Source organism: Leucopleurus acutus (assembly GCF_964270905.1).
Source record: "Leucopleurus acutus genome assembly, chromosome: 1".
Classification (NCBI taxonomy): domain Eukaryota; kingdom Metazoa; phylum Chordata; class Mammalia; order Artiodactyla; family Delphinidae; genus Leucopleurus; species Leucopleurus acutus.
In genome coordinates, this window is record NC_139142.1 from 128,859,275 (window position 1) to 128,884,414 (window position 25,140).

General features: G+C 36.8%; 1 protein-coding gene across 4 annotated transcripts in view; it reads right to left on the minus strand.

Moving 5' to 3' along the window:
• The window catches only part of BNIP2 (BCL2 interacting protein 2), a 48,297-nt gene extending 26,490 nt beyond the window's left edge, over positions 1-21,807 (minus strand). The window contains exons 1-11 of one of the 4 annotated variants that reach the window (XM_082847748.1): positions 21,661-21,749; positions 15,095-15,201; positions 13,906-13,973; positions 13,246-13,422; positions 11,233-11,409; positions 7,561-7,663; positions 6,758-6,889; positions 5,285-5,371; positions 5,069-5,167; positions 4,303-4,338; positions 1,639-1,686 (exon numbers count right to left, since the gene is read on the minus strand). In XM_082847748.1, coding sequence (XP_082703874.1) covers positions 1,639-1,686; positions 4,303-4,338; positions 5,069-5,167; positions 5,285-5,371; positions 6,758-6,889; positions 7,561-7,663; positions 11,233-11,409; positions 13,246-13,422; positions 13,906-13,973; positions 15,095-15,144 — 977 coding nt within the window. In that variant the 5' untranslated portion in view covers positions 15,145-15,201; positions 21,661-21,749. Of the gene's footprint in view, positions 1-1,127; positions 1,687-4,302; positions 4,339-4,702; positions 5,168-5,284; positions 5,372-6,757; positions 6,890-7,560; positions 7,664-11,232; positions 11,410-13,245; positions 13,423-13,905; positions 13,974-15,094; positions 15,202-21,660 lie in introns of those variants that run through there. The other 3 variants (XM_082847749.1, XM_082847750.1, XM_082847751.1) reach the window with 3 other exon arrangements.
• Positions 21,808-25,140: the final 3,333 nt, after the last annotated feature.

Below are 25,140 nucleotides of genomic sequence, written 5' to 3' on the forward strand. Positions count from 1 at the left end.
GATCTGAGCAAGCAATAATGGTTTTAGCTTTATTGACTATAGTGACATTAGTTCAGGATCTGCCTACAGCAGCTGGATCCAAGTGAAGTCAGGAGGCTGCTAAAGAAAGTCTCATCCTGGGAATCCTCCAGCATCTGCCATAATTGGACTTGGGTTACTGTGTCAAGTTTATGACTGAGGAGGACAAAAAGTAAAGGAAATTCTCTTTTGTAATAGAAAACTTTACACTAAAAACAGCAATGATAAAAGCCAGTCTAGGATAGAATAAATCCTAGAGGTTTAGCTCCTGCACTTCAATTTTACTACTCTTTTGTAAATTGCCTTATAAGAAGGGCTGGAGTGTGGTGTGACCCTTAAATCAGGCAGGTACTAAGTTTACCAAATGTATAAGTCACACAAGTATATGACACAGTATTAGACCAACCTGTTGTTTTTGAATGATTTTGTGGGTAATTAAGTTCTATCTGGGGCATAAATACAATTTCAATGCAGAGTCAAGGTACTTACCAAATTAAACAAGGAGTTCATATGCTTACACCAAACGCAAAACACCATAATATGATGATGCTCTAAGACTTACAAAATAACTTAATTTACAGTACTGTCAACATAATTCAACAGAAAATGGGAAAACACACCTTATCTGACTGGGTCAAACACCTGATATGAAAGTATTTTGGTAAAGTGCCCACATTGAAAGTAGTTAAAAAAGCAGCCCCTATTTTCTAAAGAAAAGTAGTGACAGTGAATAACTCATCACATTCTCTGAATATTACACTGCACTCACACCAATTCAGGAGAGTGATACCCTGGACACACAGCTTATTTCACATTAGTGAACAAACCTACAATTTTTATGAAGTTCTGACTTTTGGCCAGAAGATAAAATGTCTGATATATACATATATACAAGCCCCAATTCTTAACCTCTTAAATTCTCTAATTCTAAAAATGGCTTTTTGACTTGTCTTAATGTTTTAAAAAAAAAGTGTGCAATACACTTGTATTTGTGTCTGAATTAAGAAATAAATGTTAAGTGAGAAAAAAACTCAGAATGGTACTAATCTACTTAGATTATGTATATGACCTTTGGGTATTCATGAGAACCAGTTTAACTGTCTCTCACCTTATGAGCATATTTTCTAAGTGACCCAGGAAGTGTATTTAACCATTTACAAAAACAAATATTTTAACATGCATTTTACAAAATCATGGTCTTATTTACCTGCATATTCTTCCATAAGAAAGGTATACATTAAAAAATACTGCTCAAAAACATAAAAATATATATTATCTCTTTCCTTTTCCATTTAGGCATATAAATATTTTACTGAAGAAAATGCATCATTTAATAAACAAATGCAAAAACTGCTTTATATAAAGTGTGGTTCTCTGCTATTTAGCAATATAAAATATAAAATGATTACAATATAATTAGCTAGTAAAGAGCTAAATTCAAGAGATCTGCAAACCAGTACAGCAGTGAACAGTCCCTTATACAAAAGTCCATTAAGAAAAAGTCAAGTCAGTTTTGTAACAGGTTACATAAAAATCAGGACCAATAAATGCATTATAAATGCAAAAAAGCACTGCTTCATCAGCACATTCTTCAGTGTTTGGACTAGATGCCAAACTTACTGTTCACTTTTCGGTTCATCTTGTTTTCCATTAAGCTCTTGATCAACTCTATTTAATGAAAAACAATATAGATAATAAGATATCAGCAAATGAACAATTCTCTTTCTAAAAATAATGGCTGATTTTACCATAGATTATTATTCTGTTATAAACAAAGCTTTGCAAAGAAGCAGACATAGTAAAAAGGTTACCAAACATTTTCCCAACCAGGAAAGATAATTTTTAAAGGCAAGAGGACACTGGCAAGAATGTGATTATTGTTTTTTTTTTAAGATTGTAAGATACTTTATATACAAATGCATATAAACTTTATTAAAAGTTCAAATTACAACAGGCATATTAAAATGTTGAACTGTAGCATGGCTGAGGCAGGGAGCTAAGTGATCTGAGTGGCAGGAAAAATAATTCCCTCAAAAATGATGTTGTTAACTGAAATATTTAAATGCCACTAATGCCATCAACTGATCAACTTTTAAGTTCAGTGGTAAAAGTACATATTTATGGATGCCATAATTATTCTCCAAAATTTATTGGTACACTTAGAATGTGAATACTTTTTATTTATCTTGATAGTAAGAAGCCACAGAATTTAATAATCAGAAGTATCTAGATGTAGATTAAAAATATGATTGGATCAGGAGTGGGATGCATAGAGATCACATCAAAATTTAGGCAAGTGGGGATTAGAAGAATTATGTAATTACCACACAAAAATTATAGACAACCCTTCACAGATAATGTACAACAATCTCTTACTATTATACTTGTATATTTATATTTGTAGTAGTTTGAATCACTGATGGAGGAGAGTTTAAAACAACTTGGTATGATATATGAAGATACTTTTCACACTTGTTTCCATTACTACAATCACCTGAACATTAGTGAGTCAGACCTAAAAGCCTTGGCCTGTGGTAAAGCCAGATTAACAACATTTTAAAATATTTTTTATATTGGTAACAAAAATCTGAAAGGTACATATTCTTGATAAGGCATGCAAAACACATCAATCTTTTCAACATGTGAAATATCGGTATGAACTAATTTCATAATCACTTTATTTTTAAACTCTGTTCAAATATTTTAACAATCAACATCTACCTGGCTACACTTGCACTGAGTTATTTGAAACAAACATCTAAAACATTTAAAACTGCTATATTTCAGCACACTCAGTTTTGAACCCTTATCACCAGTACTCATAGAAATTTCACCTTGGGTAATAAGCTCCCCCATGCAGTTTCTGTTAACTTGGTTTTAAAAACATGCCCTTCTATTTTTAAAACTTGAGTGTTACCCTTTTCAAGCTGACAAGGATTTATTATTTTTCAAGGCTAAAGAAACTCTGTACAAAAACTCAGAAGTGCCTAAAAGATATATGTAATGATTCTATTTAAGATTAAATGAAACGAAAGTAAAAAAAAAAAAATCAAGATAAAATAATATTGGTAGGTTTCAAACAATACATTTAAATAAAAAGTACAATTCTACTTTTTTTCTGATGCCTAAGTTACTTAACTAAGAATTTTGTAAAAAGGCACAACATAGCAGATTTCATCAACAAAGGCAATTCATTTTGAAATCCATGAAGCAGCTGGCTTCAAAATACTCTACAATTATAGACTACATTTTAAACTTCAGCCTCTTATCTGGCAAATTCACACCAATGTCTTGAGAGGAACGAGAAATTAGCAAGATTTAAAATCACTGTCCTTATCTCTATCTTAAAATGTTTAGCGTAAAGTGTCACATAGAAATGTAAAGCTATGACTCTATCACATGGTCAACTGAATTCTTGCTCATCAACAGAGCCAAAATGTGTTCAAAGTTAAGAATATTCCAGCTCCAGTTCCTTACAATGGTCCAAATGATAACTACATACAAATCTCTCATCTTAACTCTTATGAGACTGTATCAATCTGTTTTGCTAATTTAGTTGTTAATATTTTAAAAATCCATTAACAAGTTAGATCTAAATCCTATAATTTTCTAAATTACTATATAAAATGGTAACTATTTTATACACTTGCCTTTCATCTTCTATGCCAAGATATTAACAGATGACAGTTTGTTATGCTCAAAGCAGAAGTATTCAAAATTAAATTAAAGATGGAAAGCAGAGTGTTTTAACTATTAAATGGTACATTGAACTTTTAGGTATTTTATCACATGTAGAATTTGACTAGTTAGCAGGCCATTTAAGCATACAAGAAAATCAATGTTGGTTAGCCAAAGAACATGTGCATTGCAAATATAATCATCAACCCCAGGGGGGAAAACTGATACATTAAAAAAGTGCACAAATATTTCAAAAGCGCAACTTAGAGATTTAAAGTATGGTGAAACTGGTAAGGTATTATAAGTAGTTGGTTTTCCAAATAGTATTCTTAGGAATTTACTGTCAGTATTTATACCAAAAGCAGGGAGGAGGAGGTGTGGTCTTTATTTTGTAACTGAGATTATTATGGTGTTAAAATAGAGTGAATCCAAGCCATACTCAGCATCAGGAACTTTGGATTCACTCTACATTTGAATCCTGGGGTATATTTATATTTACAAATGCTATTATCTTTGTCTACGAGCTAACCAACCAATAAGGAAGAGTTAGTCTGTGCAATGCAAATGGACTAGTCTAGATGCAACCCAGTCAAGGTGTGCATATACCTTTTCTGTTTCTTTTTAAACTTTTCTTCTTCATACCTTGGTAGGGAAGAGTTATTTTAGTAAACATACATGTTATGAAGATGAACAAAAACTCAAAAAAAGGCACTAAAAATAAACTCAAAAGTTTGCAGGCAAACCCAAAAATATTTAACATACTATACAGGAAGTCAGAACTGACTTAAGAAATGTGGTTTTGACACATTCAACAGACTAAAACATCACATTAATAGAACAAAGAAACATTTTTCTATATTATAGCACTGTGATACTCAAGTATTTATGTTAACAGTCTTCTACCAATTCCTTTTAGAAGTTAGATAAGTGAATTTGGTAAACAGAACAAACTCCAGCCACTGGAAAGTATTAAGATTAGACAGATATAAATATTTTACTTCCCTAATAATATTATTTGATGCCATGACAAGCTTACTCAAATTTGGAGACCAGCATGTTCAAGTCTGGAGAATGTTCCTTAGTACTAACCAATCAAGAGACCATCTCTTAAGACTGTAACTATCTTTAAAAATATAAATGAACCAAACCAGAAACAATTCCTCCTACTCAACTGATAGCCTGAAGAAAATGGTGACTTATGGGGAAAGTGTTGGAAAGTGTCTTCTTCCCCCTTTTCTTTGTTATAAAAACAAGAGCAGTTATAAAATAATTATAATATATGAAGGGAGAAAGAATGGGTACTGAAATATTTACCTCTTGCACATCAAAATATAAAGATCCAATACAATTAAAAAAATGAAACAAAACATACTGTTTTATGCATTCTGGTATTCCAACATATTCCATGGGGACAAGTTCCGCTAGTTCTGCCAAATTAAAGACGTATCTAATTTTTTGGCTGAATTTTGAGCTATGGAAAGAAATAAAGATAATTACCTTAATATTTCTGACCAACAGAACTGACAAGAAATTCATACAAGGAGTCTGTGGGGGTTTCTTTAAGAGTCAATGGTTCTCAGAAAATTACCTAATAAATGGTCTTGTAACAGCCAGAAGTGTTCTGATAAACCAAGAGGGATGTACAATAATGAGAGACTTTAGGTTTTTCCGTAACCTGGAGTTTAAAAGAAAAAGAAAAATTTTAAAGTTCTACAAATTCTAATGCTAGAAGAAAAGCTAAGACATCAGTAAGTATGTGCAAATCTATACAAAAAATTGAAAAAATCCTCATTCAAGAGCTGTCATTTGGATATGATATTCCTAAAGACAACAAAAGATAACAAACAAAAGAAAATGCACTCCTGAATTCCAATGGTCCTTCCCACTGCCACAAAATGAACTCTACTTCATTTGCCTAAATTTATGTTCACAGTGTAGCCTGTTATTAAATGTCTCCTAATATACATTCACTTGTCTTCAAGACTGTCAACCAGGGGTAGAAGCCAATACTGAATATAAAAGTAAGCTCTTTTCATTTTTCAGGATGGAGGGGAAACTGTTATTAATTTCTTCAACACCATGAAAGGCACTGGGCAGGCAGAAAGGTGAGAGGAGAGATCACCACAGGAACAGGCAACATGAATCAGATCTAATGTATTCTTATGGAGTCTAAAATTTTGATTAAAAGTTAAAAGCATTATCCTAGGGCTTCCCGGGTGGTGCAGTGGTTGAGAGTCCGCCTGCCGATGCAGGCGACACGGGTTCGTGCCCTGGTCCGGGAAGATCCCACATGCTGCGGAGCGGCTGGGCCCGTGAGCCATGGCCGCTGAGCCTGCGCATCCAGAGCCTGTGCTCCGCAACGGGAGAGACCGCAACAGTGAGAGGCCCGTGTACCGCAAAAAAAAATAAATAAATTAAAAAAAAGCATTATCCTAGACAACTTAAAATGATGAAATAAAAACTGCTGTTTTTATCATCATATTTCACACTTACAGTGATGACTAAGTATTAAAAAAAAAAAAATTACAAGAACCAGCCAATGTCATGTTCAGGTATGAAGAGAAACCTGTTACTGGATCTGAGTTGATTAAACCTAGTTTGAATTAGCTGTGGTCAAATCAAACCAAATAGAGGATCAAAATTCCTTTCGTTAGCATGGATGACTAACTCCCAAGAGAATACATTTCTCGAACTCATTCCAAAGAAAGATTACATCTTAACTAACAAAATATAGTTTTGTATATAGTTAATAAGCATCTTAACTAACAAAATATACTAAGCACTATAAATGAGGCAAAATCCAGAATGTAATAAAATAGGAAATGTACTAAATTCTCCATCCTTTCCCAAAATGTAAATTATAGGAAAATGTTTGATGTGGTACAAAGGAGAAATAAAGAGCTATTTCATAAGTTTGAAAATAGAAACTTGTTATGAAATTAATAAATGTAATTTCTGAAGAAATACATGGTGACTTTAAGTGGCAACAGAAATAAAATTTAATCTAATAAGGACATAATAAACATTATTCAGACTAGCTTTCCACTTGCATTTACAATACCTTCTATCAATTTGTTGATAGCATTTCCTGAGCCATCCCAGACTGGGCATTTTTCTTCGAGTTGTTGCACCATTTAAATAAACGATCATGTAGTTTTCTGCTACTAACAGCTCCAAAGTGCCAATAACGTACCTGTACAAATAAAGTCTTAGAAACACTGCTATGCAGAACCAAACCAGCTTATCCAAATAACGCAATTCCCTTCCCTCCCCTTCAGTGAGAGCAAAAATTTAAAATAGCATTAGTTGGTATTATGGTTATTTAAAGAAAAAAAGTTCTTTTCTTTTAGAAATACATCTTAAAATGTTTATAAATGATATGATGTCTGGGATTTGCTTCAAAATTATGCCATGGGGAGGTATTTGTGGGAATAAAGTATAAACTGATAATTGTGGAACTGGGTGATTGTTAAACAAAGAGTTAATATACTTCTCTCTGCCTTTGTATATGTTTGAAATTTTCCCCAGTAAAGCACTTAATGTGTCCTCAAGTGTAAAATGAAGTTGGAACACATAATCTGTAGTATCTCTTCCAGTTTTAAAATGACAATTCTTCTGTTGAGTTGGAAAATGGATAGTTTTTATAATGCCAAGGGATAGACGTAAGGAATCAGAACTAGGATTATTTATATTGGGTTGGCCAAAAAGTTCCCTCAGGTTTTTCTGTAACATCTTACAGAAAAACCCGAATGAACTTTTTGGCCAATACAATAATTTCTACCCAGCTAAATAAAGTTCTCTTCCTTAAACTGGAGATCTAATGTACTCAATTCTGTCCAAACATTTTTGTGATGATCTACTTACTTAAAGAGATTGTCCATCAGGTATCTATAGTTAGGTTGACCACTTTCAGGCATAAAACAGACAGCAAACACAACAATGGCATTTAATCCATCCCCATAATATCCTGAAAAAGAAACCAACATGATTATACTCTGAAGATGTTTCAGGGGATATCATTTATGGTTGATAAATTATAGTGGTGCATGTTCCACACATTTCTGAATCAAAAAGTATGGGTTTTTTTGTTCTGACCCTGTATAGTCTTACAGAGCTCTTTAAATCCTCTCTTCTCAAAAAGAGAACAATAAAATTTCAAGAGGAAAGAGTGGCCATAAAAACCAGAAACCCACTTAAATTAGCATACTCAGAAAGCTGCCTTATTTTAGCAAGTAGATAATAATCCAACCAGATACAACATCTGCAATAAAACATTCTTATGCAACTTCTGCTTAAAGTAGTTGCTCTTTAAAAAATAGTTTTACATTCAACGATGTCTAGCATTTTGTAGCTTTTAGGGTATTAAAAAGAAAAGATTATGTCTGACCTAAGTCTAAGTGAAGAAAAACAGCACTAAAATATACGTTTTAATTACAATCTCTAAAATATAAATGTTTTAATTCTCATATAGATATTAAGCTGTAACCAGCAACAAATGCTTCCGCTTTAATTTTCATTCCTATTGTTTACAAACATGCACTAAAAAGGAACATTTCAAGTACATTAGAATATTCACTACCTTTCTTAATCCCTTAGTCACAAAACACCTTGTGGTAACTCAATAGGATAAAATGGCCCTAATTATGTTCTCCTAAAAAAATAAAGTGCTATTTCTCAAAAATATTAGGTTTAAACAATGAGGCAGTCTCACAACTTGCTTCCAATGAACTAGATGAATTAATACATGTCTGTGGACTTCGTGATCCATATTATCCTGTTTTCTTCACTGAGTAAGACTAAATTAGGCAGAATAATGTAACTGCAAATATTCAAGAGATTTGCTTTCAGATGAATGAAGACTACAGAAATAAACAGAATGCATTTGGCAGAGAGTAAATTAAGCAGAAACGACTATGTGAAAAAACCAATCTGCTTGACCTATGTGGCCCCCTGTCCTGAATTAGGAGGATTTCAGGTAGTATGACATGCTCTATAGAGTTGTATTTTGACTACCACTAACATTCTGGTGCTATTTACACAGTGACTATGTAAACTTCTACATACAAGACAGTCAGACTGATAGATGTTATAACTGCACTTCATAGCTTTTCCTATTTGACTTGTAAATTTCTTAAGGAACAAAGCCTTATTTTTATATATTCCATAAATATGCAAAGTGGGTGTTCCAAAAAAAATGTGGAATGAACTGTCTACTTTGTGTTAAAGCTAAATGATTTGTTCAGGGTTTTAAGGCAAATTAAGATTCATATTTTAAAGGGCCAGGTTGTATTTATAAGCGCAAAAGAGTATAAGAACGTTCACAGGGGACTTCCCTGGTGGTGCAGTGGTTAAGAATCCATCTTCCAATGCAGGGAACACGGGTTTGATCCCTGGTCCTGGAAGATCCCACATGCTGCAGAGCAACTAAGCCCATGCGCCACAACTACTGAGCCTGCGCTCTAGAGCCCGCGAGCCGCAACTACTGAAGCCCCCGTGCCTGGAGCCCGTGCTCCACAACAAGAGAAGCCACCACAGCGAAAAGCCTGTGTACTGTAACGAAAAGTAGCCCCCACTCGCTGCAACTAGAGAAAGCCTGCGCGCAGCAACGAAAGAAACCTGTGTGCAGCCCAACACAGCTCCCCCCACCGCCAAAAACAAATGAATGGCAAAGACAAAAAAAAAAGTGTTCACAGCAGTTTTAATCATAATAGCTCAAACTGGAAAATAACTCACAAGGCCATCAAAATAGTGATGGATAAGCAAACCGGCAGTAACAAGGAATGAACTATGGATACATGCAACAACATGGATAAATGTCAAAATCATTATGCTGAGTGAAAGTAGACAGAGTGTAAACTATGATTCCAGTTACATGAAATTCTTTAACAAGCAAAACTAATCACGGGGTAGGCATTAGAATAGTGGTTATTGGAGAGAGGGTATTCATTGAGAGGGAGAACCAGAGAATTTTCTGGGGCAATGAAAATGTTCTGTCTGTCTGGGGGTGTAGATTTTAAGTGTATATAGTTCTATGGGCATTCATCAAAATTCAGTGAACTGTACACTTAAGATTAGAGCATTTCTTGTGAAATAAGTCAGACAGAAGAATGACAAATACTGTATGTCACTTGTATCTGAAATCTAAAATAGCTGAACTCACAGAAACCGAGACTAAAATGGTGGTTACCAGGGGCTGGGGGTAAAGGGGAGATGTTGATCAAAGTAAAAACTTTGAGTTAGAAGATGAATAATTTCTGGGGATTAATGTACCAATAGTGACTATAGTTAACAATACTGTATTATGTACTTGAAAGTTGCTAAAAGAGTAGACTAGACCTTAAATGTTCCCACCACAAAAAAGAAATGGTAATTATGTGATGTGATACAGGTGTTAGCAAATGCTATGGTAGCAATCACTCGCAGTATATAATGTGTCAAGGACTTTCCTGATGGTCCACTGGTTAAGAATCCGCCTTCCAGGGACTTCCCTGGTGGTCCAGTGGTAAAGAATCCACCTTACAATTCAGGGGACTTGGGTTTGATCCCTGGTCAGTGAAGTAGGATCCCACATGCTGCGGGGCAATCCGCGTGCCTCAACTAGAGAGTCTGCGTGCCGCAAACTACAGAGCCCATGTGCTCTGGAACCTGCGTGCCACAACTACAGAGCCCAGGCGCTCTGGAGCCTGCTCACCACAACTAGAGAAGAGAAAACCTGCACGCCACTGCTAGAGAGAAGCCCACGCACTGCAACGAATGATCCCGCGTGCCACAACTAAGACCCAATGCAGCCAAAAATAAACAAAATAAATAACAAATAAAACTTTTTTTAAAAAAAAGAAAGAAAAAGAAAAAAAAGAATCCACCTTCCAATGCAGGGGACGCATTTTCAATCCCTGGTTGGGGAATTAAGATCCCACATGCCGTGGGGCAACTAAGCCTGCGCGCTCTAAAGCCCACATGCCACAACTGAGCCCGAGGGCCACAACTAAAGAGAAGCCCACATTGCAACGAAAGAGCCCACGTGCTGCAACAAAAGATCCCACGTGCCGCAAGTAAGACCCGAGGTGGCCAAATAACTAAATAAATATTAAAATTAAAAGAAAATATATATATAACATATCAAATCAACATATTTTACACATTAAACTTACACACTTTGTCAGTTTTATCTCAATTAAGGTAGAAAAAAAAGGAATATACAAATGCTACAAAAAAAGGATTAGAGTAGCTCACTGTATATAAATTATAAATGGATAAAAAAGGGAGAAAGTCCCAGTTTAGGGGTGTCTAGGGATAAGGGTGGAAGGAGACAGTTTTCACCGTACACTCTTACACCTTTTGAACTTACTGTATGCACGTGTTAACAATTTTTAAATGTTGGCTTAGCCTTTTACTTCAAACCTGTTACATTTCTAAAAGAACATGATGTTTATTATGCTTTCAAAATTATGTAATACCTCAAAGGAGAGATTCTCTTAAGCATTCAGATTTCTGATATTGTATTAAAAAATCTAAAACATCTTTGGTAACCATTACCTCCATGGCTAATAACTTTTTTATAGGGTTCAATTGCTTTCATATCAACCCTGTGGTCCTGTTCTCCAATTCTGAACATGCGCCAGCGTCGTCCATCTTCTTTTTCCTCTGCTGCTGTATATTCAGTAATCGAGCCTTTCCTAATAACTTCAGTAGTCTTGGGTTTTGGAAGATCATCTGTCAAAATAAAAGGTTTTTGAATCACAGATTGTTATTTATAAAATAAAAATCAAATTACATGTTAACCACTTTACTATCGAATTAGATTGTTCAGAGAATTTTTTTTATTGTACCTTCTGTGGAATTTTATTTATTTTTTAACTTTTTATTTTATATTGGAGTATAGTTGATTAACAATGTTGCGATAGTTTCAGGTGTACAGCAAAGTGACCCTTTTCCCATTTAGGTTCTTACATAATACTGAGCAGAGTTCCCTGTGTGTGGAATTTTAAATATTTCTTCTGTAATAGAGGAAAAGGCTTATTCTTGATAAAAGGCCATTTTGTTTTTTGGAAATCATGGTTCTTTAACTTTTTTTGAATTGCTTAATTCAGAAAGGACCTAATCGCAGTACAACGTACATCCACAAATTCAGAAACGTTAATTCACACAGCCATCAAAATCTTAGTACACTGGCCCTACAATGCCTTTCCAGATTCTATTTACAACACTGTCCTTGACAGACAGCTACCACTATAGGTTACTTAAAGCAACTCTCTGGGAGCCAATGTTTTTTGTTGTTGAGCACATAAATTATTCCCCAAACATTATAATACCAGATAGAAAGTGGTTAACGAGTCAATGATTATTTCTCATTTGATCAGTCTTATAAAGCAGAAAATTATTCATAATATTCTGAAGTGTACATGCAAAAGTCTATTTTAAATTGACATTAGTCAAAGCACAAGCACCAATGATTAGGTATAATTTACATTTTAAGATTGCACTTTAGCTGATTTTTAATGAAGCAATGATTTTCGAAATTTTAGTATCATAGTCCTTACCAAAAGATGGGGGAAGGGGAAACCTACTGTATGTTAGTTGTTTGTTTCCAAGACAAAGCTGTTAACGGAAAATATCCTTCCAGGAAATGACTACAGCAGCATTAAAGAAAGAAGAGACAAAACACATAGGCAGAAAACTATTTCAGTATCTTTATAAAATATTGCTTATTACCGGATTGAACATTGAACCAGTGAAACAGGGAAGAAAAAAGGAACAGAAGATAACAGCACATTAAGGATCTTACTCTTTACTGCAGATAACATACCTAGTGATAAACACTGCTTTGAAATAAAAATCACTTTAAAGATGAACTAAACATATATAAATTATTAACAACTATAAAGATACTGTAGACAGCAATTATCTAATTAAAGAAAGCATGCAAAGCAAAACACATGCCAATTCCTTTCAATTCCAAATAACTAATGATAAAGAATATAAGGGTGGAGGCTAGGAGAATACATTAATTCAAGGTAGTTGTTTACAAAGTGCAGCACTATCAGGCAAACCTATTTTAAAAAAAAAACATCCTCAAAAAAAAAACACTCCCTTCAGAACTCCCTCTCTGCAAATTCTTAACTACTTTTAGCACATTCCCTAAAGCATAAGTTTCTTCAAAGCTTTTCTTCTTAGTTATCTACTGAATAAAAGAACATGCCATAATTATCAAGCAATATTGGGAGCAACATGGAAAAACGTACGTTTACAGCATTGGGCAATTAAGAAAAAAATAGAGCCACATGTGTAATCTACTATAAACAGTTTTGAAAGCCATCGTATTCAGTGTTTAGCCGAATTTCATATCTTTGCAACAAATATATGAACTTTAGAAAGTATAACATTTCAACAAAATCCCTTAGCCACTGATTTTTTCAACAAAATCCCTTAGCTGGTTCATGATCAAGTTTTAAGTTTTTCCAATTATCCTAATATGAAAATGCTACTATGTACGTATATAAACACGAACATTCATTAATAAAAGTCAGGTAAAAATAATGAAACTCTTACCTTCCCACTCAAATTCATTACTGTCCTCCGATGGTGTATCTAAGTCATCTAAGTCAATCTCCCCGCTTTCATCCAAATCATCTGACCACACAGAGCCATCACTAGGATCCAGGGTTAGGCTAATGTCAGGAGCCATTAGTTTCTTTCTCACTTTATTGCCATTAACTTCTAGTGAGCCTGGAATGGGTAAAAAAAAAAAAAAAAAGTGAAAGATATATTTAGAAAAAATGCTTAGATGTATAAACTGAATAAGAGAAAAACTTTAATCACTTTATTCTTGAGAAAATAACATTAATTAAACACAATTCCAAAGCACTTATTTACAAACTCTGGATTTTGATCACTATTGCTTCTGTATCACAGCAAGATGACACATCTCAGCAAGGATATGCCTTTTTAAATAACAGCAGCAGACCTTATAGTCACCTTTTACTATTAAAAACGATCTCCTCTCACCCCTTTATGGTTGAAATTTCTAAAACCCAAAGGTATATTTCTGGAAAGTATTCCAAAGCAATCCAAAAACGCTTTCCTAAACATTCAAATTACCCTTTGGCACCCTATGATGGAATAAAAACTGAGTATATTTTTTATCTTGACAAAGAAATGTGTTCAAAAAATAGCACAGTTAAAGTCTATCACTAAGTGTCAAGTTCTTACCAGGCTGACTCTCTGGTCCAGTTACAGCTAATATATCTGCTTCAATACTATCATCTTCCGGTAAAGGTCTAGAACACACAGACACAATTTTTAACCCAGAAATTTAAAAAAAATTTTTTGAAGTTCAAAGATCTATTAAAATAGCTTATAGAAACAATTATGTGGAAAACTGAATAAACCAATGTTTCTTAAGGTTTAGTAATTTACAAACCACTGTCAAAGAAAATTTTCAGACTGTCTGAATTGACTGACATATTTACATAAACAACACATAAAAGTAGATATATATTCCTTATGTAACTGCTCTTAAATACAACTACAAAACAAATTAAAAAATCATTAATCTACAAAACAAATATATTTCAAATGCATGAATTTAATGTGATGCATGATACAATGCATAATGAAGCTGAATTGTCACTCACAATGGGAATATGGTAATGATGATTACATATTTTGAGCTCTGCATTTATTACTTTTATCATGCTATGCTATGCAATGACTCAGTACTCTCACCAGCTGTCCATATTCCAACTGCTAAGGAACCTTCTTATGCACTGGGATGGTCTTCTGACCAAGATGGCATGGAAGCATCACTTAAATATAAAGTCTGCCTTTGCTCTTTTTCTCTTAACCCAACTGGTGCCAATACAATTGTAAACACAAATGCAAATGTGTCAAGGTAGCTCGCCAGATAACCTAGAAAGCTCTTCCTTGGTTACTTAACAAGCTTTTTCTCAAAATAAAAGCATACAACTTAACAATTCCTATAGACTTCTAAAGACCATCTTCCCCTAGAAACCCCTCAGACTCTTATTACCAGTATTAAATGAATACTTTGCAACACTGGGTTTCTTTAAGAAGCCTGATATTCATTTAGTAAGTCAGCAATCCCCAACCTTTTCGGCACCAGGGACCGGTTTCATGGAAGACAATTCTTCCACAGACAGAGGGGCAGTGGGGGGATGGTTCAGGCGGGAATGCGAGTGATGGAGCGGCACTGAAGCGGCAGATGAAGCTTCACTCACTCTCCCTCCGCTCACCTCCTGCTGTGTGGCCGGGTTCCTAACAGGCCACAGACCAGTAGTGGTCCGTGGCCTGGGGGTTGGGGACCCCTGTAGTAAGTGACATCTCAATAAAGAAACTGTGAAGTTTTGTTTACTTGTTTTCATTTAAAAGCATTGCTCACATTGGAAAATCTTCATCTTGCCATTCTTCCTTAAGTTCAACACCTTCCATCCTCAGCCTGGACTCAATGTCAACTACAAGCTCCTGATAACCCAGAGAGCCAAGGTCCTGTAAAAAACGAAAAAAAAATTTATAGGCTTATTTTTCACTTTATCTGCTGAAAAGATGCAATAATCTTATACCTTAGTTCATACTTCCACCCTGATCATGAAATAAATTTAGTTGGTTGCAACTACAACTTTTTTCCCCCAAGAATTAGAACAGAAAACAGAGTGTATATATTCCAGTAATTACTGTTTGTAATAAGGGTATTGTGCAGTGAAGTACCTGCTTCCATTTGCATATATGCATGTGTGCCCCAGGACATGATTTAAAATTTATTAGGTACTGTAAATTATGTAAAAGCAATTTGCGGAATGGGGGGCACAAATAATAAAAGTAAATAAATATATGCTCTATTCTACACCCATAATTAAACTTTCTGTCCTTCGGAGAGAGGTTAATTCTAGAAATTGAACACTAGGTAAATAGCATTTACACTCACTTGATTCAGCAGAGTCCAAGTGGTGTGCTGTCTCTTATATTACTTCTCTATAGTTCCAATGACATAATTCCTGAGCCACTTAAAGAAGGCTATTCAGTACCTGTCCAGTAAATGAATTATGCTACGTTCTGATTTGCTTCATATCTATAACAAGCTTTTCTCATGTAGTTTAGCATGAGTTTTCAGACACTGAATTTGGTGAATATTTCTATTCACGCAACTCCATGTTTTAACTTAGTTTCAGTTTTTCCAAGAAAGGATGTGGGTGTTACTATCCTCAGTTTACAAAATGAAGGATCTAGAGTTTGGTATGGTTGATGGAATAAGAAATACAGGTTTAAGTATATTATTTAAGAAGTCGTTAAGATCAACTGGTTAACAGTGCAACAAAAATCGTGACAACTTTAGGGGGCAAGAGGTATAAACGGAATATTTAGTTCACTTACATTAGAGTAAGTCAATAGATGTCTAAAGTTATCTTTTAAAAACGAAGTAAAACATAGATGTCTTAAGAGATAGAAAGTATTACTAGTTATCACTAGCAGTTTTAAAACAAAGTTAAAAGTGGTTGACAACAGTGGAAGAAGAAATAAGGTGGGAGGGGGAGAAGATGCTATTCATGGTAAATCCTTCTAAATTATTTAACTTTTAAAACCATGTATGTATAAATTGTGGTCATATTTTATGGTTGCCTTATCTGCTGTGTCATTACAACATTCAAAAGATACACAAAGTTGTACCAAAAAACCATTATGTTCCAGAACAACAACAACAAAATTACATTGGAAATTTTCTAAAGTGTTAGATTTCACATAATAAACTACATTCATATCTCTGCCAAGACTGGGAGGCTCTTTTCCCAGTTTGAATTCTTACTTATGCTCAAGAGATTTCAAACATTCTCAAAAGGTCTAAATTGTTGAGGAACCACTTGCAAATAGAAAAAAGCAAATGCTGTCTTTTCTTCACCAACATGTTTGCTGGGAAAAGTCAGTTAATTTATACATAGGAGTAAGGCATTTTTAATTCTCCGGGAAAAACTGAGCCAGGCAATTTTGAGAAATGAATGGAAAACACACTTAAAATATAATAATCTTGACTTATTTAGCAGTTTCTCTGCTTCTGATACATAACCTATAAAGTAATCTGACACACCTTCAAAGACCACTTCATAGACTGTTCTCTGACAGCAACTCTTACTCTCTGTAGAGAGGAAAACAAACAAAAAAGGGATACCTACTTTAACAAATAATTTTCTATTTAGAACACAGAATTATTAGAAAAGACCCCCAAATTATGATCAATAAAACCCAAATACTTAATACTTATTACTCTAGAATTCATGTTCAAGTGAGAGTGCAGCATTCTATTACTTAAGGTTGAAAACTGACAGTCTATTCCAACTTTTATAACTTTTTTTCTTTTTTGGCTGCATTGGGTCTTCATTCCTGCGCACGGGCTTTCTCCAGTTGCAGTGAGCGGCAGCTACTCTTCGTTGAGGTGTGCGGGCTTCTCATTGCAGTGGCTTTTCTTGTTGCAGAGCAAGGGCTTCAGGAGTTGTGGCTCACAGGCTCTAGAGCGCAGGCTCAGTACTTGCGGCACACGGGCTTGGTTACTCCACGGCATGTGGGATCTTCCCAGACCAGGGATCGAACCCATGTCCCCTGCACTGGCAGACGGATTCTTAACCACTGTGCCACCAGGGAAGTCCCTCAACTTTTAAATTCATTACACTTCTCAGTGTTTTTTCAAATCTTTGATACTCACTATGAAGTGAATTAATGTTTTTTCCTAGATTTAATAATCAGAGCTTTCATTATTTAGTTTCACATTTTTACTGGGTGTTGGAAAAATAATAGGATGTTCTGAGTGTTTTTTTCAAATACCCCACATACTCAGAAAAACATTTAATATTTCAAAAATATAAGCGGTGACTGGAAGTTGCTACCACTATACTCCCAACATCTAGCACAGTGTCCGGCACATAATGGGTCTTTAAACATTAGTTAAATTTAAAAATAAACATTTAATTGTAAGGTTTAACACTGAATAGTAACCATTTGTTTTGCTCAACCTGTTAAGTTTTTTTTTCTAATTAAACTACATAAATAGTCTCCCTGTTTAGTTTTACCCCTCAAAAAGAGTAGTGAAAATATTTGGGGCAACCTACATACAAGCAGTGTCTATTTCTGTTGGTAAAATTATTCCTTGTTTGTAAGAGAAAATACATACCCTGTGAAATTCTAAAAGATAAACCATGTCTTTTAGCTGCTTTACCACTTGAACAAGTCAACCACGTGAAAATACTTCTCTAGACACAGGCAGCCAGTCTGTCAGCTCATTTAGCTGATTCATTCAACTTTTACTTTAATATCATTGAGTCATGTGATGTTAATACACCCCAGCATATGGACATGGATATTTAGTTTGGGGATAATTAATTAAGCTAGTTAAACGAAACCTAGGAGGAGAGAGAAATACAGATTCACTCTTAACCATTTCATCACAAATTTTAGGGGAAAAGTACACTAGGTAAAGTTTAAATGACAGAGAGAGGACTGTTCTTAGAAGCACATTATCAGCAGCTGTAAGAACAGGAAACAAGACAGGAGCAACATAAGCACAACTACTCTGAAGGAAATCAGGATGCTGCTGATTCACAAGTTAATCGTGGCTGTTTCCCGTTTTTTGTTCATTGATTTGGTAAATCAGAATGGGGAAGTAACACTTTAAGATGCCAACTGTTAAAATAACCAAATGCAACAGGAATACCCTGATTTCTCAACAAATGTGTGGTAGTGGTGGTACATCATTACTTATGCCAGTTAGCAGTGGAGGTCACAGAGACAAATTCAAAAACAGTAGCTGACCTCAGTGAGGTGCGGTGGTAAATTCAACCAGGATGAAAACGGGGATTTCCCCATGCAGCCTAACAATATAAGCAAGAATTGAATATTAAGATCATATTTAGAACTGCCTGAATTATAACTTACAATTTTACATGACAACTTTACTATTATGTAGTTTAACCTAGATGCTGGAATAGGTGCTAATAACCAACATGTATGCTGAAATCAATCTGGCAAAAGGAAATGCTTAGGCAAGGCTTTCACATCCCCATTTAAAGGAAAAGGCTTCATTCTAAATATTTATGTTCACTTTTTCCTGTGAAGCTGGCAATGCTGGTAGCACTACAAGAAAATACTTTAGGCCCAGCCTATGTGTTTAGGAAGGTCACCAAAACACCTGTAAAAATCCTATATGCTTGTCATTGTTTCCTTGAGAGCAGAGTCATGCAGGTTTTTAAGAATGAAATGACACAAAGATATCATATCGCCTCACACTTTAGGACGGCTATTATCTAAAAGACCAGAAATAACAAATGTTAGCGAGGATGAGGAGAAAAGGGGATCCTTGATGGGAATGTAAACTGGTGCAGCCACTACGGAAAACAGTAAGGAGGTTCCTCAAAAAATTAAAAACAGAACTCCCATATGATCCAGCAATTCCACTTTTGGGTATTTATCGGAAGAAAATGAAAACGTTAACTGGAAAAGATATCTGTACCCTCACATTCACAGCAGCATTATTTACAATAACCAACATATGCAAGCAACCTAAGTGTCCATCGATGAATACACACACACACACACACACACATACACACACGCACACAAAGGAATATTATTCAGCTATTTAAAAAAAACTCTGCCATTTGCAACAACATGGATGGACCCTGAGGGCATTATGCTAAGTAACATAAGTCAGACAGAGAAAGACGAACACCATATGATCTCACTTATGTGTAGAATCTTTAAAAAAAAAACCCAAAAAACAAAAAAACAGAAAAAAACCCAACCCCCCCAAAACCAAGCTCATAGATACAGAGAACATACTGGTGGTTGCCAGAGGTCGTGGGGTGGGAGGTGGGTAAAATGGATGAAGGGGGTCAAAAGGTACAAACTTCCAGCTATAAAATAAGTCAGTCCTGGAAATGTAATGTACAGCATAGTGAGTATAATTAATAAAAATGTATTAGATATATACAAGCTGCTGAGAGAGTAAATATTAAAAGTCCTCATCACAAGAAAAAAAAATTTGTAACTAAGTGTGGATGTTAAGTAGACGTATTGTGGTGATCATTTTGCAATATATTCAAATATCGAATCATGATGTTGTACACCTGAAACTAAAAAAATGTCATGTCAATTATATATCTCAATTAAATGTGACACCCTATCAGAAATGTTAACACAAAATTCAAGAGAAATTACAATAGTGCTGTTTCTCAAAACTGTGACAATAAAGCACAGGGTAATTATTCCAACTATACAAGGTACATTATATTATCAGTATGCAGAACGTACTGGAAATGCTCTGAGACCTTTAAGAAGATTAAAGTCTAAAAACTGATCTGTAACACTTTTCTGTGGAGTTACAAATATTGGATGTAACATAAAATTATAACTTTGGAATATTATTATCATCACATTATACTAGCACTCTGCTTTATAGGATGCAAACTTCACATGGCATTTTTTGATCCACTATCAGCCAAGGTTAAATTATCGGATCTGGCTACACATATACTTCCTTTTTTAGATGCCTTTCTCCACTACTGCTCCTTCTACGAGCATTACACCAGAAGGAAGAGAACTACTTTCCTAAAGAGTGCTTTTCCCCTTTACTAACCACTTGTACATCCATCATCCCATGCGTCCCACCCAAAAACTTTGTGTCGTATAAAACACTGATGTTATTACACCCATTTTATCTTATATATGAGGCAAATAACACTACATTCTGGTTTCCAGATTAGACCTAGACTGTTTCTAATACAGTACACCGCCTCCAGTTCACTGGCAACTTTCTACAGAATAAGCCTGCAATGCCAGATATGGCTACACTTAGCTTCAAAGGTCCTGTAATGCCTAAAGACTACAATAGCACAGACTTATGATGATCTAGTTCAAGCCCCATGTTTGCAGAAGTGGACCTGTCATACTTCCTGTCTAAACCCAACAATATTAGGCTGCAATAGAGGAGATCATGAAAATCAAAAAGATTGTGTGGAGAAAATGTAAAATGATAAGAACTAAGGAGAAGATATGCAAAATCGTAAGAAAATAGTCTGTAGGGTAACTAGACACGGTAACTTCAGTTATAATTTTGAGGAAACAACACCCATTTACAAATGGCAGAAATTCTTATATAATTTTAGAGAAAAAATAGATTTAAAAAATTAAGTAATTAAGCATTAGGAGAAATAGCCTTTTTTTAAAACTCCGAAAAAAAAAACCCACCACCAAAACACAATCACACTTCATTAAACTAACTACATGCAAGGCGCTTCGACTACCTAGATGACAAAAGCCGTGCTCTCAAAGAGCTGCCCAGAACAGGGAAGACCAAGGGGGTTTCAAAGCAACGTATCAGACCCAAATACATTTCTGATTTAATAGGAGTTGCTCTAGTAGATCTCCAGGGGCATCAAGAAACTCAAACCACTTTTGCCAGGTACGGAAGTAAAAGGCAGTGTCTGAATCCACGCAGGAACTGGGCTTTTCACATATCAAGGTCCATTAAAGCCCTGATTACAGATGCCGCTTCCGTGTCTATATTCCCGGAGGATGTGGAGCACATTAGACATCCAAGTTTCTTTGTTCTGCACCAGGACCAACGCTGGTGACAAACAAGGGACCAACGTGCCCCCAGAGTGGGGGATGTGCAGAGGGGCAGAGAAGAGAGCACCACCCCTACAAACGGAAAAGGGGTGGGAGAAGGGGGGACGCAAGGGTGGCAAAAAGCAATCAGAAGCCTGGCCAAGGGCGGGGGCCTAAGCGGGGCGGGGATCCGGGAAGTGCCTCCGGGCAGTTTCCGCGGCGCCTCCTACAGCGGATACCGCTCTGTGCTTCCCTTGTCGGGCGGTCCGGGATACGCGCCCCTCGGACGTCCCCCCCGTCCACCCCAGGACTGTTCCCAGCTCAGACCCGCCGTGCCCAGCCTTCCCGACTCGCACTGACCCCGGAGGAACCCTTGGCCTCCTCGTCTTCTTCGCCCCTCCAGGCCGGCGACGCAGGGCTGACGGCCAGGTCGCAGAAGGTAGCGCCGAGCGGAGCCCGCTCCCCTCCGACGGTGAGACCCGGGCCCGGTCCCTCAGCCACAGCGGCAACAGCCGACCCGGATGCAGAGAGCTGCTCCGGAGGAAGTGACAACATCCCGACCTTCTCCAGACGCCGCAGCTGGCGGAAGCCGAGGCGGAGCCGTGGCGTCTTCGGGAAGCCTCAGGGCTCCTTCTCCCGACCACACCCTCAGCCGTTGGGTGGAAGGCAGGGAGGGAGGAGCTAATGCCTGCGCGCAGGCGCCCGCGACTTGGCCCGCGGGGCTGTCAAGCATTTCTGTCCGGCGGGCGACCTGTTACACAACCCTGCGGCCCTTGAGAGGCTACCGGCGCTTCCTCGCCCGGCGCAGGACCGCCGCCCTCGAGTCTCAAGGAGCCATTTTTATATTCTTTATGTTTGCTTTACTGATCATTATGATAGCGCTCTATAATAAAATAGATGCAAAAAGAGGAGGAAAAATATCAGATGTCTCACTGGGGAAGTTAACCTCAGAAGAAATCCTTAGAGTTTGGTAAAATTGTCCCGGGCGAACAGCTTTATATATATAACAGTGCTTTTCAAATTGTTACCAGAAAATTGGGTTCACCTCTTAGAGGGAGTTGAGCCAAAAGACAACCAAGGTAAAGATCAGGAGAAGGAAGTATTTATTACTGGCACCAAATAAGGAGGAAGCTGGGGAATCTCTCCCAAAGCAGTGTCTGCCAAGCAGAGAACTTAGGGAAGTTTTAAGCTAAGGGTTCATGCACAGTCATGAAGGGGCTTGAGCAGAGGAGACTGCGGCATAGAATTGGGGTAAAGGTTGACGGAGTCCAAGCTTTAGTTGACTGAAGTCACTTGAGGCTGAGAAAAGGTCAACATCATCATCTCTTAGGTTCCAGTTGATCTGGTGGTTGAGTGCTTCCGGCTAATCTTCACCATTGAAACGGAGCTGGGAGTCTTCACAACTGATGTATTATCTTTGCTATTGTTTCTTCTCTTGCCAGATAACGGTCATTTGTTCTTTTGTTCCTTTAAGATCCTTATTACTGACACCTGTTCAATGGCAAGCATTGTGGCCAGGCTTGGATCACAAAATGGCTTAGGCCTAAAATGGCTTCTCTTATGTCAAAAAAGCTGGATCTAGTTCTTTTTCTTCAGGGACCCGCTACCGTATCTGCTTACAAAAGTATATGTAGAGAACGATCAACTTATTATTTTTACAAATTTCCAATTAATTGTGGACCATGCTTTGGTAAGATAAAAAATTAGAAACATTTTATCATTAGTCAACAGCCATAAAATTACCTGCAAAATTGCCGTAAAGTTTCCTAAACACTTATTCTCAATTTCTGTACTACCTATCTCGCTGTGGACCAGTAACAAACAGTTCTCTGAAGGGCTCAGATCAATGGGCCATTATTTTGAGTAGCAACACTGCTCTACACCTTCAAGGAACTAAGATTAATTTGGAGAATGTAATGATCCCTCTTAAATCCCAAACACTAAATCCCTGCAAAGGCCCAGCAGTCAACCCTTTGGGTAAGGCATTATGGAATGGTGGGGTTTGAGGGAACTGAAAAGCTCAAATATTTAAATCATTGACCCAAAATGCAGCTCGCGGGTTTACATTGCTTTGGCAACATTTACCGCTAGCAGGGGGTTAAACTCTCTGTGTCTCATCTATAAAATAGGGAAAAAGTAATACCTACTTCATAGGATCTTTGTGACATAAAGTCCTATGTATATTGGAACAGTGAACAGCTTTGGAATTATATATGTGTTAGGTATTATTATTTTCCTCCTATCAATTTTGTTAAATAGCTGGCACAGTGAACAAACAAAACTGATCAACTAATAAACAGAGGGCTTTTTAAAATAAGTGTATTTATTTAATTTATTTTTCGACGCATTGGGTCTTCGCTGTGCACGGGCTTTCTCTAGTTGTGGCGAGCGGGGGCTACTCTTCGCTGAGGTGCGCGGGCTTCTCATGGCGGTGACTTCTCTTGTTTCGGAGCAGGGCTTTAGGCGTGCGGGCTTCAGTAGTTGTAGCATGCGGGCTCAGTAGTTGTGGCTTGCGGGCTCTAGAGCGCAGACTAAGTAGTTGTGGCGCATGGGCTTAGATGCTCTGTGGCACGTAGGATCTTCCTGGACCAGGGCTTGAACCCGTGTCCCCTACACTGGCAAACAGATTCGTAACCACTGCACCACCAGGGAAGCCCTGGTAAACCGACCTTTAAACAACTTCTTGGGCCATGCCCCTAGACAACAATTTCATCTTCAGTTAGATTTTTCATAGTTCCATGTCCTGCAATGAGTAGTATTCTCCACAGGGTGGCAGAAAATGATTTGAAATCGTATACAGTTATGTGGTTTTGCAATCTTTAGTTTCTTTTTCATTTCACTAACTTTATTGTTTAAATAAGTTTGGTCAGTATTTGCTTTGTTTTTGAGTAAGCCATTCTACTATTTGACTTTTTAATCCCCATCTCATGAATTATCTATTCTTATTGCTGAAACATTAGAAACTCAGATAAGGCAAGCAGGGTAGTCACTATTATCACATTTATGTATATCCTTTCAGATTTTTGTATACATATAACTATAAAAATAGCATATATTTTATAAAAATAAAATACCTAACAGTTTATAATCTCATATTTTCTTTTCATTTAAAAATATATCCTGGGGACTTCCCTGGTGGTCCAGTGGTTAAGAATCCCCCTGCCAATGCAGGGGACACAGGTTCAAGCCATGGTCTGGGAAGATACCACATGCCACGGAGCAACTAAGCCCGTGTGCCACAACTACTGAGCCTGTGCTCTAGAGCCCGCGAGCCACAGCTACTGAGCCCGTGTGTCACAACTACTGAAACTCGCGTGCCTAGAGCCCATGCTCCACAACAAAGAGAAGCCACTGCAATGAGAAGCCCGTGCACCGCAATGAAGAGTAGCCCCCGCTCGCCGCAACTAGAGAAAGCCCGCGTGCAGCAATGAAGACCCAACACAGCCAAAAATAAATAAATTAAAAAAAAAAAAAAGAATCTGGCTTGCAATGCAGGGGACACCTGTTTGATCCCTGGTCAGGGAACTAAGATCCCACATGCCACAAGGCAACTAAGCCCGTGCGCTGCAACTACTGAGCCTGTGCTCCACAACTAGAAAGAAGCCCTGCACCGCAACAAAAGACCCTGCATGCCACAACAAAGACCCAATGCAGCCAAAAAATAAATAAATATTTAAAAAATATGTCCTGAATTCCTTTTCAGGTCAATATGTATATTTCAACACCATAATTTTTATTATGGATAATTTATGTACTAACAAGTCCTTATTGAACATTTAGGTTGCTCAATTTTGGATACTCTATGCACTGTTAAAGCCAACACTGCATGGAGTATCCAAA